Genomic DNA, 17,915 nt, shown 5'->3' on the forward strand with positions numbered 1-17,915 from the left:
AAAACCCAAGAAAAGCAACACTGGGGGATTTCTCCAGTTTGGGATTGCCATGGGCTGCTTCTCCTTACTTTTTATTCTACATTGTCCAAACACTGGATGGTGATCCAGGGGGACCTAACCAAACTTTTCTTGATTGATTCAGTACCTTATGTAAGAATAGTGAAGAAGACAACAGTAGGCTTGTATCACTTACACGTATCTGCTTGTCTTTTTGCAAGATGTCATCATTATTTGCATCAAATGTTAACCGCATCTTTTCTGCCCCATTTTTCTTGCGTACACCTACAGATTATACTTTTCCCCCTCCCATCCTGCCAGAAAAAAAAGCCACAAAACCTCTTGCATTTAAACAAGTCCCAGCAACTAAATATATTCTAATCAAAGCATTACTTTGCTGCTATTTAAAAGTTAAGGTGTAGTGGATGGTTTCTTTCTCCTTTTTTTCAAATCTCTCTTCACCTAAGAAAGAGAATCTTGTTAAATGCTCAGCCTAATCCTCCATGCTCACCCAACACATTACTGCGGAAGGAAGGAAGATGAAAAAAAAAGCCGTTTTTTTCAACGCATACAACGACCAACGTTTTGCACAAGGTCTGAACAGTTTTTAAAGATACGCGAGGCACCGATTAAAACCAGCAACACTTATTTTGGACAGAAACAGTCCAATATTCGCAACCAATTGCTTCCCCGCTACACACACTCTTGCTCCTGCTGCTTCTTTTAAAAAGCCAATTCTTTAAAAGTGGCAAAGGAAACAAAACAGGAAGGAGGTACAACTTTCTTAATTGGCCCACTTGATCCCCACCGGGATATTAAAACGCGACTACAGATAACATAGGAGGCGATCATCACAAAATCAGGAAAGTACAGTATGCACTTCACAAAGTATCGCCTTTGTAAAGAGGAGCCACCCACAAGAGCGACTGTCCCAAATTCTACGAGATCAGGAGAGCTTTGATCCCCGGTTTTTCACTCCCGCCGTCCCAAACTGCGCGCCCGGTGCCAGGATCACTCCGGGGAGTCCTCCTCCTCCTCCTCCTCCTCGGAGCAAACGGGCAGGAATCAAAGCACGCCGCCGGCTTCTTAATCTAGACCCGCTTCCCACTCGAGGGCGGGCTGTTCCGTGTCCCTCCCCCCGCACCTTTTCTCCCCCTTACTTTTAGTTGAGATTTCGACACTTTCCCGCTTTTCTCCGCGTCCAAGGCCGTGAAGGCGTACCAGATAGACTTCAGAAGCTCTGCTCTCAGCTCCATGATTCGAGGAGCTGGCGCGGCTGTCAGAAGCACCTCAGCCCGCGAACAGGCTCCGCGCCCGCGCCCGCACCCGCACCCGCGCGCGCCCACGACGTCGTCTCAGGAAACTTGCCGCTCAGGGGCGGCAAGCGGGCAGAGAGAGAAACCCCGAAACCGCAGTGCCTCCTATCGGTCCGAAGCTGAACAGCTTATATAAGAAGAGCCCTGCTAGATCAGGCCAAGGGCCCATCTAGTCCCGCTTCCTCTGTCTCACGGTGGCCCCACCAGATGCCCCTGGGAGCAGTCTCCTGATACCCCTCCCCTGCATCTGGCATCTTCCTTTTAAACCTGGAGATTATACATCCCCATCATGCCTTGTAACCTGTGATGGATAGGTGTGTGTGTCTCTCCCCTTCGCCCTCCCTGTGTTCTTTTTCATTCAATGGTCCGAGTAACTGAGGGATACGGAGCTGCTATAACTTAATAGGTTGAAAAGCCTGGGGGGGATCAAGCTTTTGAACCCCCACTTTGAATTCTTGAGGTGTGTGTGTGTGGGAAGGACAGAAAAGATCACCTAGAGGGTTTTTATAATCTACCACCTGCACAGCCCTGGGCAAGTTGAAGGGCCTGGCCTTCCACTAGAAGAGATTGGTAACCGGATTCTGAGTGCTTTGCACATGGAGAAGTCTGGGAGGATCATGATCACTTTTGGAATTGACTTTACAGCATATAATTATTATTCGGTCCTTCAAAAAGCCTCTAGTTTAGGAATAAAGCATCTTGAATCTGTTGCAGAGTTTTGAATTTCTACTTAAAAGCCCTTTTTGCTATGCGGTAGAAGTACTGAGACTTGCAGAAGAGAATAACTACAAGTTCCCCATACAGTCCACCCCTTTCTCATTAACTGGCATTTGCACTCTCAATAACTCTGTTCACAATTGTAAGCAATGAAACATTTATTCTACTATTACCCTGTTTCCCCTAAAATAAGACCTAACTTGAAAATAAGCTCTTGTATCATTTTTTCAGGATGCTTGTAATATAAGTCCTAACCCCCAAAATAAGCCCTAGTTAAATGAAACCCCACCCTCCACCATTGTGCAGCAACCAGAAGATGACATGACTGCATTTGTACACGGCAAAAATAAAACATCCCCTGAAAATAAGCCCTAATGCGGTTTTTTGGAGCAAATATTAATATAAGACCCTGTCTTATTTTCAGGGAAACAGGGTAGTAGTAGAATAAATGTTTCATTGCTTACAATTGTGAACAGACCAACAGCAAACAAAACAACTCTGCTTCCAACAGACTAAAGAGAGGGTGGGGAGAACACATAGCAGAGTGGTGGGGCTTTCTTTAGGTTCAGAGGAAGAATGAACAATTGATTAGTGCTGGACAGTTTGATAGTCATCCAAGCTCAGAAAGGTCCCTCCCAGTCACTCAAACCACAAGCAGTATGTGAGGATGTAAAAACTCCCAACAGATTCTGTATCTACTGTTCTAACCTCCAGAAAACAGCCTGGTGTCTTGCCCATGTTACTAGCAGGAAAAAGGAGGCCAAGCTTTACACAACAAAGGCTGTCTGAATGTTGATATCCATGTCAGCAGTCAAGATGGTCTACGCCGGATCCCTCTTGATTCACAAACATATCCCAAACAAGGGATAGTCCAAGAAGTTTATTCCCTTATTTTTTTTAATCAGTTAGCCAATTCTTACCCAAACAAAGAGCAATTGTTATGGATGGTTGTTTTTTTTTACAAGCTCTCTAACTAAATGCTGAAAAGAAATTCCTATGTACAAGTAGAGCCATCAGAGTTCTCTTTTTCTATCTCTGCCTTCTCTCTCCCTGCCATTTCACAGTTCCTGTCCTTGTTTCACTCTTTTGCTTTCTATCTCTTCCTCTCTCTGGCTCCTCTTTCTGTGTATATGTCTACTCTCTCTGTGTAGCTTCTCTCCCTCTGTGGCTTGTCTGTTCGTTCAATAACATCAATTTCTCCGGAAAGTTAAAAGTCATAATCTACTATCTTGCTCAGAAGTAAGACTTATTCTCTTCCGTGAGACTTTTTACACTTCCTGGAGTACTGGCAAGTTTGGCAATTGCCTCCGAATACTTCAGTTGCAGCCAGAGTTTTTGAAGTATTTTCTGTGCAAATAAGCATCTTTAAAGCCATGCATCTTATAAACAACAGGATGGAGCAACTTAAAATTAAATAAGCACATAGCAAGAATTATTTTCTTTTCAAGAAGTAATGGAATGCAAATAAATAAAAAATGACTTTGCTACCAGCTGCAAAAAATGGCAGCAAAATATCATGGAATGGGAAATATTTTTTAAAAATTAAAACCTGATTTTTAAAAAATATTTGTCTCCAATTCTCCAAATCTGACAGAGCAAGGTCATAATGTCTACTACCACTCTTCTAAATATGATTCTAAGTGAAGTAGCCATTCTCAAGTTGTCAGCCTTTGTTTGGTTTGCACCCTCATGTTGGTAATGGCTTACGGAATGATGTGTTGATTGATCAGACAGTACCAGAAAAGTACTCTGTGCATCTCTATTAAATTGAGACCTAATGGAGTCCAATCAAGGACAGGAGGTAAAAGCAGCAAAATACAATTTGCCTTCAAATTAGTGAAACAGATCCAGTTTCTAATATATCTTCTCCATTTTATAGATTTGACTCATCTCCCTCAGAATTCAAACCTATATATGCTTACTCAGGAGTAATCCTTACTTTGCAACAAGTGTACATTGGTTTGCAACTACATATGGAAATAAATGTTGTTAAATGTAATGGGCATCCATAGAATGGGAGTTATTTATGCAGTTACATACTTAATTGTTCCTTTTTCATGCTCAGAATTTTCTTCCTAATTAACCAAAATGGCATTACGCATGCACAAGTGAGGTATTAGTAGATCCTTGAAACATTCCTAAAGATTTACAGAAGTACAAAAATGCTTGAGGAACAAAACTAATAGGGGGAAGAGGAACAGCCCAATATAGCCCAAGAAGACTGAACATGGTCGGTAGCCACACAGTGCTGTTAGGAAAGATGAGAGCAGCACACCACGCCACAGTACTTGTTACCAGTCTAATTTGTGGGGATTTGTGCTTCTTTACTGAGCAGTAACATTATTTATTTAAAACCTTTCATCTATTTCTGTCGAATGTTCATGGCAGACCATTAAAATATCAATACTTAAATTTTCAGTTTCAGTTTCAAACAATACTTCCCAAAGTCACTAAGATTCTGTGAACAGATATTCCCCAGTGCTTTTAATTTTAACAATCTTAGATTGTGTTTTATGTCATTAATGACATATGCAAATATTTTTTGTAGTGGGATGCTTTGCAGTCCCAAGCCCATGCTAGCTCAGAAACAAGCACTGCTGCATTTCTCAAGGAAGTCTGCCCAAGGTCCTAGCCAAACAGATCAAACCCATGGAGTTAACATACAAAGCATATTAAAGCAAGTTTAGTCCATTACTTAAACTCTGCATAGGGCTGCAACTTTATGTATTAGCTCCCTACATCAATCAAGACTTTCTACCAATGACCTCAAGAAATATCAGCATTATCTGATACCTTGTTAAATGCTTTACTTAACATCATTACAAATGGTAAGAGTACAGTATAAAAAGCAGCCCGGGAAATGGACTGAACAATGATTTGTGTGTAGAATGAGTGTGTTACAGCATGCCAAGTTGTGAGGGTTCGATGTTCGGCTCCAAACCAGCCCCAAATAAATCACCAGACTTCCTCGGCTTTGAAATAGGGGTAACATTTATTGCATGGTTTAACAAAAATCCTGTGTCAAATGTATTCCAACCTTTCTCCCCATCAGACAACAGGTCTACCGGGGGGTTCCATTCTGAACATTCCAGGGTTCCGGCCATTCAGGTGGTGTACCCGGATTTAATAATAATCCCTTCTCCGCCTCCATAAGGGGATGGTGTCTTCATCTCAATAGTCCACCCAGTCACACTCCCTGGAAGGTTCCCCCGTCTGCCAGGGTCCTCCCTTGTTCCCATCCATTGCATCTCCCACATCCTCCATTCTAATCTCTCCCTTTGTTCTCTTTCCACCTTTTCCTTCTCGTATCTTAATTTCTTCCACCACTCCTTGGTCTCTCTCTCTCACCCCAGTATGATGGTTTAGGGGTGGTTTCTCTCTTCCGTCTGGCATCTGCTTCTTTCTTCAAGACCCTCAGTTTCTCTACCTTTCCCGTCCAGGGGTCTCCAACCCATATCCACTCCCAGCCCACAGGTAGCTCTCATCCCACTCCCTTTATACCTACCAGTCCCGTCTCCACTACTTCCCGCACTTTTTCTCCCCGTCCTGCCAATACAGTCCTGGTCTCCTTGACTGTTAGTTCGTTCAACTCCTTCTCTAGCCTCTCCGGGTCTGGTCCAGGTGGTCTTCTCTTCCTGGGTGGGAGAACTGGCGGGGTCTGGCTCTCTTTCTCAGCAGTAGGCAGGAGGGACGGTACTCCCATGAGAGGAATCTTGCTCTCACCCTCGGTCTTACACAAGTGTAGTGCTTTCTGTGATATCCCCAGGAAAGTTAAAAAAATGTTTAAAATGTATTAAAACGAAGGAACAAAATTGACATAGAAGAAACATTCTTTTCAGCTCCAGGAAATCTCTGATAATAAAGCAAGCACCCTTTGAAATTAAAATGTTACTTCACATAACTGTACTAATTTCCTTAAAACGCAAGATCCTCTACCAAATAACCTGGTCTACATTAACCTTAAAAAACACGTTTTATTTCTTTGCCCTCACTGACAGTTCAATACACAACTTTTAGGTATGTGTAGTTTTTTTGTCTTCATACCAGAATGTTTTTTAACCTTGCCTCACACCAGTATATTGCAACTGACTGTACACAAGCTACACTTTGCTGACAGAGCTGCCTTTCTCTTGCTTTAGGTTTTAGCTTTGCATCTCCATTTCCTTTTAGTATGGCAGCTGGGCCCAGTCATCCAAGTCTGTTCGCCCACTCCAAAGCGGCCAGGTGCTGTCTTCTTTTCAAAGTCATACAAGCTATGTGGGTGATTTTAAAAGGAATGTGCTTCTCTGGGACTGTGATCTGGCAAAACTAGGTGATCTGTCTCTTAAAAAGACATAGGAGCAAAGTCAGCTTAAAAAAAACCCATTGCAACCTATTTGTGACCACAAGGCAGGAAATCTTTAGCCACTTCCTTTCAGCAGAAAAAAAGGAAGCTCAGGAGATGGGAGAGATGAAGAGAGGAAAACAAGGAAAAGTGTGCATTTTTGAGTGATGGTTTTCCCTCTGAAAATCAGGAATTTAAAGCTAGCCATAGTGAAAATATGCAAGGAATTATGAGAGGGCAGAATGTATAAAAGGGTCAATGAACTGTTTAAAAGTGTTCTTGAGAAAAACACATTGAAACCTTCCTGTATTTCAACAAGTGAACATAACAAATGCACTATAATGAAATTCTTTTTTAATTTCCTTTCAGAGTATATTTCCATGGTTAGCCTACTTCAGTTTATTTCACTATTGATGATGCTTTGAATATTCATTGAAGGTGAAAATGAATAAAGCAGAGCCATCACAGAAATATTTACTCTCTCCCAGTGCTATGCATTATGGAATGACCACTGATGATTTCTTTATTACTTCTGTGCTCATACTCAATAGCTGAAATCGTGTTGGATTATATAATCATGTTGTGCAGTCCTTGTTGCCAATGCGGAATACCCAGCACATTTATAATGACATATAATGAGGCCTGATGAGCAGGATTTCAACCCATATGTCCTAGTGCAAGGAAATTAGATAGCACCCAGCCAGCTGCAATCCTTCTTAAGGCATTTAGCTAAAAACAGCTTTACCTACTAGAAGGTATGAAATGGTAACAGTCCCTGCTGCTGAAGTGCAGTGCAAAACTATCATCTTTTGAAAGCGTTTCAGTTCACAAAATGGACAGTTTAATTTAAGTGCTTAATCCATTAACATTCAGTGGAAACTGGAAGGGTGAGTTCAAAATAATGGGACAGGTGTTCCTCCAGAAATTTATTAAAGTGTCCATGAAATACACTGTAGTGCTTGCAGGTGTTGGAATATGCAAATCAATGGTGTCCCAGTATGCAGTGGGTGATTCTGCCAATCACTCAGTTCTACTACCCTGCTATTGAGATGCTATTGCCCATTGGTTACTTCCTGCCCCTCCTCTCTGTTGTGTGCCTTCTTCCTTGAAGAAGGGCCTGAGCACATGCTATCTGATTCCTCTCTCTCCATCCACACTTGCATCAATGCCATCCAGCTTTAGGGGCTGGTTTACCTAATTTAGAAACGTTCTTCAAAGCTAAAGAAACATGCCTGGAATATGTAAGACAAACAACCTTCTTTCTTTTTTCACTCAAATGCTATTATTTTGACCTTTGCTACTGAAATACTAACATCTGTAGTTAATAAGCCTTTTTTTCTAAAGTTATTACAAGTTAACTCCATGTTTTTGACTTTGTACTTAGTTTAGCTCATTGAAGATAATTCTGTCAGCATACACGATGATATTCAACAGTAGGAAGGTCATTTAATCAAAAAGGTATAATCCAAAAAAATCCATTGATTGTGCTGGTCAGTTATCTATCATTCATTTTGCATACATGACACCAATTAATAACTGCCCTGTCAAAGTCTTGATGGCTGGTTACCCAGCATTTAGATTTTGAACTGGCAGTTGTGAAAGCTCCGCTTGTCTACCCAGCTGTGGTTCCTTCAGTAGAGCACTCCTCTCCCCGTCTCCTAGTTTCTGCGAGATATCAGCATTCATTGTTTGATGCGGCTGCTTCAAGAGCTGCAGACTCCTGCTAAATTGTTGCAGTTGCCATATTGATGGTATCTTTGATGTTCTGTTGTGCTTTTAGATGGACAGAGAAAAAGAAAGAACATCATTTGCAAGATAGTTGGAACCGTATAGCTTTGGAAGGGATCGTCGTTGTGAAAATGGTTAAATAAAGATGAGGCTTCTTGGACCAAATTCTGGTTTTTGTTAGTTTAGGGCAGTGGTGGCGAAACTTTTTGGGCTCGCATGCCCAAACGGGGGTGGTGGTGTGTCGCGGCAGAACCGGAGGTGGCAGCAGCAGAACCGGAAGTGGCAACCCAGAAGGGGGAATCCTGGCACAGAGGTACCTTGAGACCCCAATCCAGATCCACTGCCAGCTGCCCTGGATCCACCTGCCAAAGCACCAGCACTGCGGCTGCAGGCGCCTTCTCAGGTTTGGCTGCGCAGGGGGGGAGTAGTGATCTGGTGACTTATGGCTCGCGTGCCAGCGGAAAGGGCTCCACGTGCCAGCTGTGGCAGGCGTGCAATAGGTTCGACATCGCTGGTTTAGGGTGTTTTTGCAACAAAAGGCATCAGCAGGAAGTAGTCTGACTCTTCCTTGAATCTTCCCAGAACTACTGTAGCATATTTTTTCACATCGCCTTCAGCTGCTCTGAAAAACATCTGGTGACTTGTTCATAAAACTTTGATGACCCTGATAAGGCCTAGCAATATATATCAGAATTATTACATTTAAAAAGATAAGAAAATATGTTCCCAAACTAAGTTGTTCCAAAGCATGTTTGTATTCAGTGCTTTTGTTTGAAGCTCTTTTGCTTGAAGTCAAAATTAGTGTCATTCTTCTGTGCAAGCTGTTTAAAACCACAAGAACGACTGTCTAATATGGTTATTATTTGGAAGACTAGAAGCAGAAGTGCTCGGCCAGAATATGAATGAATGCAACATAGTAAGGTATATGGAGATGAAATAACTGCATTCTAAGAAAAGAAAACAGGTAGTGGTTAGAAGGACACACTTAAGCAAAACGTATAACTTCTAGTGTGAAACACAGTCTTAATAAAATGTATATGTGCTTTTTGAGAACAACTTCTTATTTTCCCCTGTGCAGACATTCACACATTCTTTGAGAACCTTAGATCATGATGGGAAAAAGTACTGTCCTCATAGTTGTTACAATTTAAATAATGTTACAACAAAAGCAATTCTTTTTCAATCTAGTTGATAAGAAAAAGGCTGAGTTCCAGATGGAATAAAAGCAAATTAGTAGCATTTAAGCTGCTGAACCTCTCCTTCTTTGCCTCTCATAGGCTGTCTGTTTTATTTTGAGAGCTGGCATTATTCTTCACTCAAATATTTGTTAGTTCTTAACTTTTTAAATGTAACACTTGTGATTGAAATATGGTGCGAATCTGGCAGTACAAAGTTCACATAAAGCACCTGAACTGCCATGTGAGTGCTATTTGCTACTACTAGCAATACCAGCTGCTCCTTGTGGCTGGATGGTATGGGTGAATCATCAGTTACCCTTGTCTCAGAAGTGACACCTGTAACATGAAAAAAGCCACACCAATAAAACAACATTCACATACAGCACTTCCTCCAATCATGTCCAAAGGAGATATTTTCAAGAAATTTGTACCAGATGAACTACAGTCCCATGGTTATTGACCAAATTCACAGGATTTGAAACAATCCTTGAAACCGTTTTCTTGGGCAGTAGTATTGTTGTGACAGTCTTTTCTGCCATTGCAATATTGCTGCTAAATATCCGCAAGTCTTCATGAGGCAGAACAGCCTACAAAAGGGCACAAGAGAAGACAGACAGGAGAAAATACAAGCTGCATGATATTAGCTATCCTATTAAATTAATGTCAGTTCACGGATTAGGAACATGTTTCAGCTTTGAACATGGCAAATGAAAACAGTCATGTAACAAATAACTTTTAACCAGACAGGTTATTTGTGAGTGTATGAATGAATTAACAACACAGATACAGCTTTTGCAAATCCCCCCCCCCCATTTGAAATGCAATGCTTTTCTCAACAGAGGTTCACCTTCAGATGCCAACCTGTATTGCAGGAGTATGGTTTGCAATGTGTGTGACCACATGGTGTTTATAGAGGCTAGAATATTCTGTGAAGCATTTTCCACAGCCTGGTACAGGGCACACATATGGCTTTTCCCCTGAAAAAGAATGAAATGCATGCAGAAAAAGGTGTTTTTCACTTAATGGCATAAAGTTAGACTGAAGCCTTGGAACATGTTTGATAGAGAGTAAGCCTAATTGAATACAATAAGGATCACTTCCAAGTTAACATGCCTAAGTCATGTTTATTTCATCATCTTACAGATGGAAAATAGACCAGCTAAGCAATACCAGTGTAGGTTTTTTTTCTTCATATTGTTTCCCAGAGATAATATCACTGGGTCACTGCAGAGCTGACCACCCAAGTAGAGTCAAATAACACCATCACCACAAACTGCAAAAAAGAAACATGCCTCTATTCACCTGTGTGGATGCTTATGTGGTTCTTGTAGTTGGTAGTACTTGTGAACCCTTTCTCACATTTGGGCTCTGAGCACATGGATGGTCGGTCACTCACCAAGATGTGTCCAAATATGGACTTTGTGTATATTAGAGGTGGTGAAAGAGCAACCACAGCCTTCAAAAGCATATCCAAGGGCCACTCACTTTAATGGAAGAAAAAGAAAGACTACTTCCTTAATGAATTGGAAATGCAGTAGGATTAAAATTAATGAGAGGTTTAATACCTTTGTTCATGTGTCCAAAACTGCATTAAATTGTAGGAACGCCAGTAGCTATAATCTGTTACAGCTTCTCTAGTGAGCTGCAGTGGTGGCTATGGAACCATGTGGGGGCCAGGACATACCTTCTCATTCAAGAATATACATACTTATACCTAACCTTGCTGGTACAGTCACCTAAGTGATTTTGTTGTTGTTCAGTCGTTAAGTTGCATCCGACTCTTCATGACCCCATAGACCAGAGCACTCCAGGCCCTCCTGTCTTCCACTGCCTCCCGGAGTTTGGTCAAATTCATGTTGGTAGTTTCGATGACACTGTCCAACCATCTTGTCCTCTGTCATCCCCCTCTCCTCTTGCCTTCACACTTTCCCAACATCAGGGTATTTTCCAGGGAGTCTTCTTTTCTCATCAGATGGCCAAAGTATTGGATCCTCAGTTTCAGGATCTGTCCTTCCAGTGAGCACTCAGAGCTGATTTCCTTCAGAATTGATAGGTTCTTCTTGCAGTCCAGGGGACTCTCAAGAGCCTCCGCCAGAACCACAATTCAAAAGCATCAATTCTTCGGCCCAAAAATAAGACAGGGGTCTTATATTATTTTTTTGCCCCAAAAACCACACCAGCGCTTATTTTCAGGGGATGATTTTTTTTCCATGTATGACAATCTACATTTATTCAAATGCAGTCATGTCATCTTCTAGTTGCTACACAATGGTGTAGGGCGGGGTTTCACTTAACTAGGGCTTATTTTTGGGGTAGAGCATATATTACTAGCATTCTGAAAAATCATACTAGGGTTATTTTCAAGTTAGGTCTTATTTTTGGGGAAACAGGGTATGTCCAACCATTCACACATACAGTTCAGAATGAGTTCTTAGCCAAAGCAAGGTTACTTATAGAGGCAGCAATCTGCAAGCCTGGCATCTTTTCATAAACTGGTATTTACCAAACAAGGCACTGAATAATAAAGATTGTGCACTAGAAAATTTTGTTAAAACCATCATAATGTCAATGAAGTTTAGATTCTCTGTTATGCCACTGCTGTCTACACCACTGGTTCTTAACCTTGGGTTACTCAGGAGTTTTGGACTGCAACTCCCAGAAGCCTTCACCACCAGCTGTCCTGACTGGGGTTTCTGGGAGTTGCAATTCAAAAGCATCCGAGTAACAAAGTTTAAGAACTACTGGTCTACACCACATCCCTCCTACTTTTTAAATCTCTTAAAGAGGCACAAAGAAGCATTCTTATTTGAATCATGATGTGGTTTAAAAGCCCCACATGGAAGACACACGACATCTTCACCTTGTTGGCACAATCGTTGAAGGCAGTAATGGCATTAAGATCAAAGGTATTATTTTTCTCCCCAACAACCAATTCCTCCAGCCTCACATCTGCTTCCATTGCCAGGATGGGGCCACCTGACATGAAACAGGATGGTATATGAAAGCTGTGGATCCTTCTTCTAGCTGAATTGCTTCTAGGGTGTTGGGGTCATAACCCTCTGGAGTGGCCACAAACACTGTAGTAGCACATATCCGCTTTAAGTGCTACTTATTTGCCTCTTGATCATTTAAAGCTGGCAAAAGATGAAGAGTTAAGAACATCAATGGTAAAATCTTAGCTGCAGTTGAATTTTCAGTATTTGTGCACCAAAAGCCCTCCAACTCTGTTTATGACTAAAGATTGCAACATGAAACATGTACCACAATCAAAAGACAGGTAGAATCAGCAGCTGAAATCCAACAGTAAGTCACAACTAGAGTTGACACATTGAATCAGTGTGGATTTCTTAAGTCAACTCCTCCATAAGTTCCACTGATTCAAAGGGCCTACTCTAGCTGCAACTTACTACTGGATTTCAACCATTTATAGGAATATTTCAAAACAGAAAGCCACACAGTGATTTCACATCCCTTGCTTGTTTCAAAAAACAAGGAGAAAATTGGCAGTTTGATTTTCGTTTGCACTTAAAGAGTAGCAAATTCAGAGAGCACAGGGCAGCACAAAAGACAGAACACTGACAAAAACCCCTCTCCCAAGCCTTCATATCATGGCTTAGAGAATCAACAGTGAGTGACAAGCTCAAGTGCTTCCTTTCTAATATGTTACTGGAAATCTTTCAATATCCCAGTTTATATCCAAATAAGCAAACACTGGTTGTCAGTGATGTCTCCAAATATGGATTTATCTAGAGATAGGGGATGGAGAAGCACTCAAGCTTGTTGCTCATTTCTAGTCATCCAGTTAATGATCTGGCTGTCATAGGCAGTGGTACACCTTTCTCTTTCCAATACTGGTTTGGGTTTTCCACTTTATTTTTGATTTGCGTGTTTCCCAGAGTATAGAAGAGGTGAGATAAAATGAGCAAAAACACTCATTTTCATATATATTTTTTCTCCCAAATTCTTTTAAACATGTACATAAAATGTATTGTTAAATGTCCAAATAAACCAAATATGTGGGCAAGGAACAACACAATACCAAGGGGATACTGAACATAGATAGTTGAAGGCATATAGGAATGGATACAATTATAGGGCAGCCAAAGCTAACCAAGTTTGTACAGTTAGTGCATCAAGTCCGGAAACACAATTGAATGGAATACCTTTATTCCTGATTTAACCACTCAGGTCATTCAGTGTCAACTAGCACTGTAAACAGAAGTATGTACATCTATGAAGTGCTGTCTTAAAAGCATAATGCTAACAAGTTTTTTTTTAATGACAGACAGAATAAGAAGTGTAACTAGTACTCCATTTATATTGGAGATGCTGGAGCGCAGGGCTTTTACTAGAGCAGAACAAAGGTTATGAGGCACTCCACAAAGGTTATTGGGTGCCTACAGCTGCAAGTTAAACCACAGAAGCCTCTGTGCTGCAAGGTCAGAAGACCAGCAGTTGTAAGAGTGAATCCATGTGACTTGTTCCAGCTCCTGCCAACCTAGCAGTTTGAAAGCATGTAAAAATGCGAGTAGATAAATAGGTACCACCTCGGTGGGAAGGTACCGGGGTTCCGTGTCTAGTCGCGCTGGTCACGTGACCACGGAAACTGTCTTCAGACAAACCCAGCATCTACGGCTTGGAAACGGGGATGAGCACCGTGCCCTAGAGTCGGACACGACTGGACTAAATTTCAAGGGGAACCTTTACCTTAACTTACAGCTGCTTTCACAGCAGGGTGACTCCCTGAAAGACCGTTACCCTACATTATATTTGTTTGTAATGCACGGATTACCTACGCAGGAGTCCTGGCAGGAAAACGCTGGGAACCCTGAGAGGAAACTGTATTTTTCCGACCCCTCAGACGCAGGTGCCGCTCCCCACCACTGCCGGGTAGTTTTACTCGAACGCCTGCCGGTGGTTCAAAGCCCGTCCGGAGCCACAAGAGCCCAACCTCTCGAGCAGGGAACGGGAAGGTCAAGAAAGAAACCGAGAGCCGATCCAAGGCAGGTCGCGCCAGGGAGACGGGGCGCGGAGGCAGACGAAGAAGGGCCAGGGGGCTGCTCCTGAGGGAGAGGAGCTGGGAGCAGCCGCCCTTCTGCCCTGCTAGGGCTGCAAAAAAGCGCGGAGTGGCTCGGCGCAGAAGGAGCAAAGCTCCCTTCCCTTAGGAGCCGGGGCGAAGCCCTCGCCCTTCTTCCCCGCCTCCCTCCTGGCACCGACCTGTGGAGGGCTCAGGGCCAGCTCCGCCGCTTGGCCGCCCCGCCTCGGGCCTTTCCTCGCAGCCACTCGCGCCCGCAGACCGGGTGAGGTGGCTTTGATTCAAGCTGTGTGTCTTGAGCCGCCCGGACGAGGAGTGGCCTCCTCTGGGGGCGGGTAGTTCGCAACACCGCTGAGGAGCAATTTGTAAACTGCGAGGGTTTTCTTCTAGTCTTCTTTCATTTATTTCTCTTTCCATATGCGTTTATTTGTTTGTTTATAACATTTTTGCTCCCGAAATGACACTAAAGATACATACAGCCTCGTGTGAAGTCTGTGTGGCTGTCGTTGGGCTTGTCCACACACTGGAGTTATCTCCGGTTGTTCTGTCATTTTTTTTTCTGGCTGATTTGAGATACCATCCTTGTGTTTGTATCAACACATGGAGAGGGTGCTTGTGGCAGAATGCTCTGGGCTGCATTGCATCCTGCCGGTGTTTCCTGGTCCACACCTCCTGGATTGCTCCCTAATGTCTCATTCTCTGTACAGATCGCCTCCCCCTTTGCCTATTTTCTCTGCCCCCTCCCTGCCCACTTAACTTTCTTTCCCTCTTCCTTGTTTTAGCTATCCAGGAGGTTCAGAGGAGCGATGATCGACCATCAGGAAAACACCTATAAAGAAATGCCATCAAATGATACCTACCCACAAACTGCATGGACAGGGCCGGACTGGGACCAAAAATCGGCCCTGGCATTTAGAGCACACAGGCCCACCGGCTGTGGGGACACAGGCCCACCTGTTGTGGGCTCCATTCACGATATTGTGGCGCGCTGAAAGGGCGTTGCTGGTATAGTGGTATTGGTACATGCTTACGAGTTCTCCCTATCCCAATCATTGCCCTGGTTGTATAAATAACAAGGAGCATCAGGAAATCTAAACCTATAAAATCATCACGTTTAACAAAAAGTGTAATTAGAGCCAGCGTTTGTGCAAAGACAATCTTCTGTGGTCACATGGCCAGTGCGACTTAGACACGGAACGCTGTTACCTTCCCACTGAGGTGGTCCCTATTGATCTACTTGCATTTTTACATGCTTTCAAACTGCTATGTTGGCAGGAACTGGGGCAAGCGACGGGCACTCACACTGTCGCATGGATTCGATCTTATGACTGCTGGTTTTCTGACCCTGCAGCACAGGCTTCTGCAGTTTAGCCCACAGCACCACCACATCCCTCAAACAAAGTAATAACCACAACTAAATTTTTTAGATGTTTCTATTTTTCCAAAGTCTTGCATGGGTCTGTGAGACTTGTTGTAAACCTGCCATTTCTTGTGACTCTTTAATCTGAAGATCTGCAGCACTTTCACTACCCCAGTCTTGCAAAAGAAGCAGCATTTCAAGGTCAACAGAGGCACAGACCTCCAGAGCATGACAAAAAGCTCACAGACTCCCTCCACTGGTGCTTTAAAGTGGGGTAGAGAACCTAATGTATGACTTTCAATAAGGCTTGACTGTCTGGTAACATGATGTGAAGACCTTTGAGAAATGCAACATCCAATTTTTAGAGAAAGATCAGAGAGGAAAATATATATATAATTTTTAAAATATATATTTTGTGCTGAGAATTTTCCCAATCTAATATTACAGAAAAGGCCAGCTTTCATTTTATGTTGGAATCAGTATTGGAACAAAAATATTATCAGTCTTTTGTATTTATGTCATACTCTATTTGTAACACAAGGTGTTTAAAAAAAGCTTTTTTGCTCTTAATAACTACATGACAGGAAGAAATTCAACAAGTAAATGTTTCCCTGTCTTGAAATGCAGTAATAGGGGGCTTTGAGGAAGGGGGGCTTCAGATTGCTTTATTTATAACTGCCAAGCATCTATTAAAATGCCTTTGTTTAAGATAAGCTAACCACCCTTGATTTCTGATTTCATTGTCTTCAACCACTATCATGCTCTTATATTCCAACACACATTTAAAGCAACCATGCAAGGAGTCATCCCTTGCACGCTGATAAGGACAGCCTTGTTTCCAGCAACTTGAAGCTTAAAATCAAAATGTTTTCAGTGATGCCCCAGTTCCTGTTTAGACATTTTAGCATGTCTTGACCTATAAATGATTGACATCCATACAGAATAGATACGCTTCTTCCCTATTTCCTAACTAGAAAGGGTAGCTGTTTTTCTGTTGTGTGTGAAGTTTGTGGTATCTTGAATTTGTCTCTTGAGCCTCATCCTTTGCTTAACCCTAGCATGGATCAAGCTACTGAAAGTGGAGCTTAGCTGTGAATGGTATTTGTTGGTAGCTTTATTGTGTAGTAGGGACGTGGTGGCACTGCGGGTTAAACTGCAGAAGCCTCTGTGCTGCAAAGTCAGAAGACCAGCAGTAGTAAGATCGAATCCACGTGATGGAGTGAGCTCCCATCACTTGCCCCAGCTCCTGCCAACCTAGCAGTTCGAAAGCATGTAAATACAAGTAGATAAATAGGTACCACCACGGTGGGAAGGTAACGGCTTTCTGTGTCTAGTCACGCTGGCCACGTGACTATGGAAACTGTCTACAGACAAACACTGGTTCTATGGTTTGGAGACGGGGATGAGCACCGCGCCCTAGAGTCAGACACGACTGGTCAAATTGTCAAGGGTAACCTTTACCTTATTGTGTGGTGCTTTTTTCAGCTTGCATTATCAGTGTAATAATGTTTCTATGCCACATTGAGTTATTTAGGAAAAATAGCATATATTTGAGCCATAATCCTATTGTAGAATACTGTAGTGATTTCCACAAATTTTTGGCTCTCTGTTGTTTGTCCAGGGGTGCAACTAAGTGAATGGTCTGGATATGTGCTGATGGAGTAACCACACACACCAAGTATGCACATTGCACATGGCTACATAGGATGGGAGAACATAAATTAAGACAGGCTAGAGCTTAGTAGCAGCATACGTGCTGGTCCCAGGTTCAAAGCTTCCCGGTCTGGGAAACTTTCTGATCTGTAATCCTAAAGGCAATGTAGACTGGGGGTGGCGGGGGGGGGAGCATCATTGGCCCTCCAGATATTTTGGAAGTCATATTACAAAGGCCTCAGCCAGCATGACCAATGATGAGGGATTGTGGGAGTTATCATCCAAAGCAACTGGAGAGACATTAAGGTTGCTGACTTCTGGTATAGACAATCAATGCTAGACGGTCCAGTGGTTATTGTTTTCTCTATATCTGACTTAAGAACTAAGTAGATACCCTGACTTTTCTATGTTCGGAAATGAATTTTTATTCTGTGGGGCTTGCTTCATGATAATAAAAGATGTGTTACCTTGGGCTTGCAAGACATGTTAAGAAGAAGAATGAAGAATGCCTGAGAGGAGAGAGGTTCAGACCTCCATTGCCATTCCAGTCTATCCCGGATATGTGTGAAGGTACCTTCCTAGCTGTACCTTTGGGAGTGGCTGCTCA

At 42.6% G+C, this 17,915-nt stretch overlaps 2 protein-coding genes and 1 long non-coding RNA gene across 7 annotated transcripts in view; 1 reads left to right on the forward strand and 2 right to left on the reverse strand.

Annotated features, from left to right (window-relative positions):
• Positions 1-1,333, reverse strand: part of DEF6 (DEF6 guanine nucleotide exchange factor) — a 59,122-nt gene extending 57,789 nt beyond the window's left edge. The window contains exon 1 of one of the 2 annotated variants that reach the window (XM_020796297.3): positions 1,158-1,333. In XM_020796297.3, coding sequence (XP_020651956.3) covers positions 1,158-1,253 — 96 coding nt within the window. In that variant the 5' untranslated portion in view covers positions 1,254-1,333. The remainder of the gene's footprint in view (positions 1-1,157) is intronic. The other variant, XM_078392702.1, reaches the window with a different exon arrangement.
• Positions 1-17,915, forward strand: part of LOC144588991 (uncharacterized) — a 193,393-nt gene that overhangs the window by 60,320 nt on the left and 115,158 nt on the right. The window lies entirely within an intron of this gene.
• LOC110080366 (uncharacterized) lies at positions 6,852-14,817 on the reverse strand. 4 transcript variants are annotated; one of them, XM_078392704.1, is made up of 4 exons: positions 14,478-14,817; positions 10,122-10,237; positions 9,692-9,847; positions 6,852-8,127 (listed from the first exon to the last, which is right to left on the reverse strand). In XM_078392704.1, the coding sequence occupies exons 1-4, from the start codon at positions 14,710-14,712 to the stop codon at positions 7,918-7,920; spliced, it is 717 nt and encodes a 238-aa protein (XP_078248830.1). In that variant the 5' UTR covers positions 14,713-14,817; the 3' UTR covers positions 6,852-7,917. The 4 variants fall into 4 exon arrangements, 1 of the variants encoding a protein (XP_078248830.1); XR_013544796.1 differs by lacking the exon at positions 9,692-9,847 and having other exon boundaries at positions 7,998-8,127; positions 14,478-14,592; XR_013544797.1 differs by lacking the exons at positions 9,692-9,847; positions 14,478-14,817 and adding an exon at positions 14,057-14,188 and having other exon boundaries at positions 7,998-8,127.

The sequence above is a fragment of the Pogona vitticeps genome, chromosome 4, assembly GCF_051106095.1.
Source record: "Pogona vitticeps strain Pit_001003342236 chromosome 4, PviZW2.1, whole genome shotgun sequence".
NCBI lineage: Eukaryota > Metazoa > Chordata > Lepidosauria > Squamata > Agamidae > Pogona > Pogona vitticeps.

Bases quoted from the DNA above. Each gene is read 5' to 3' on its own strand.
- LOC110080366 (XM_078392704.1), bottom strand. From the start codon at position 14,712: ATGGAAAGAGAAATAAATGAAAGAAGACTAGAAGAAAACCCTCGCAGT. The intron at 10,238-14,477 runs GTCGGTGCCAGG...ATTCTTTTTCAG, and splicing joins TGGCCCTGAGCCCTCCACAG to GGGAAAAGCCATATGTGTGC. The intron at 8,128-9,691 runs GTACAAATTTCT...TCCATCTAAAAG, and splicing joins ATGGGACTGTAGTTCATCTG to CACAACAGAACATCAAAGAT.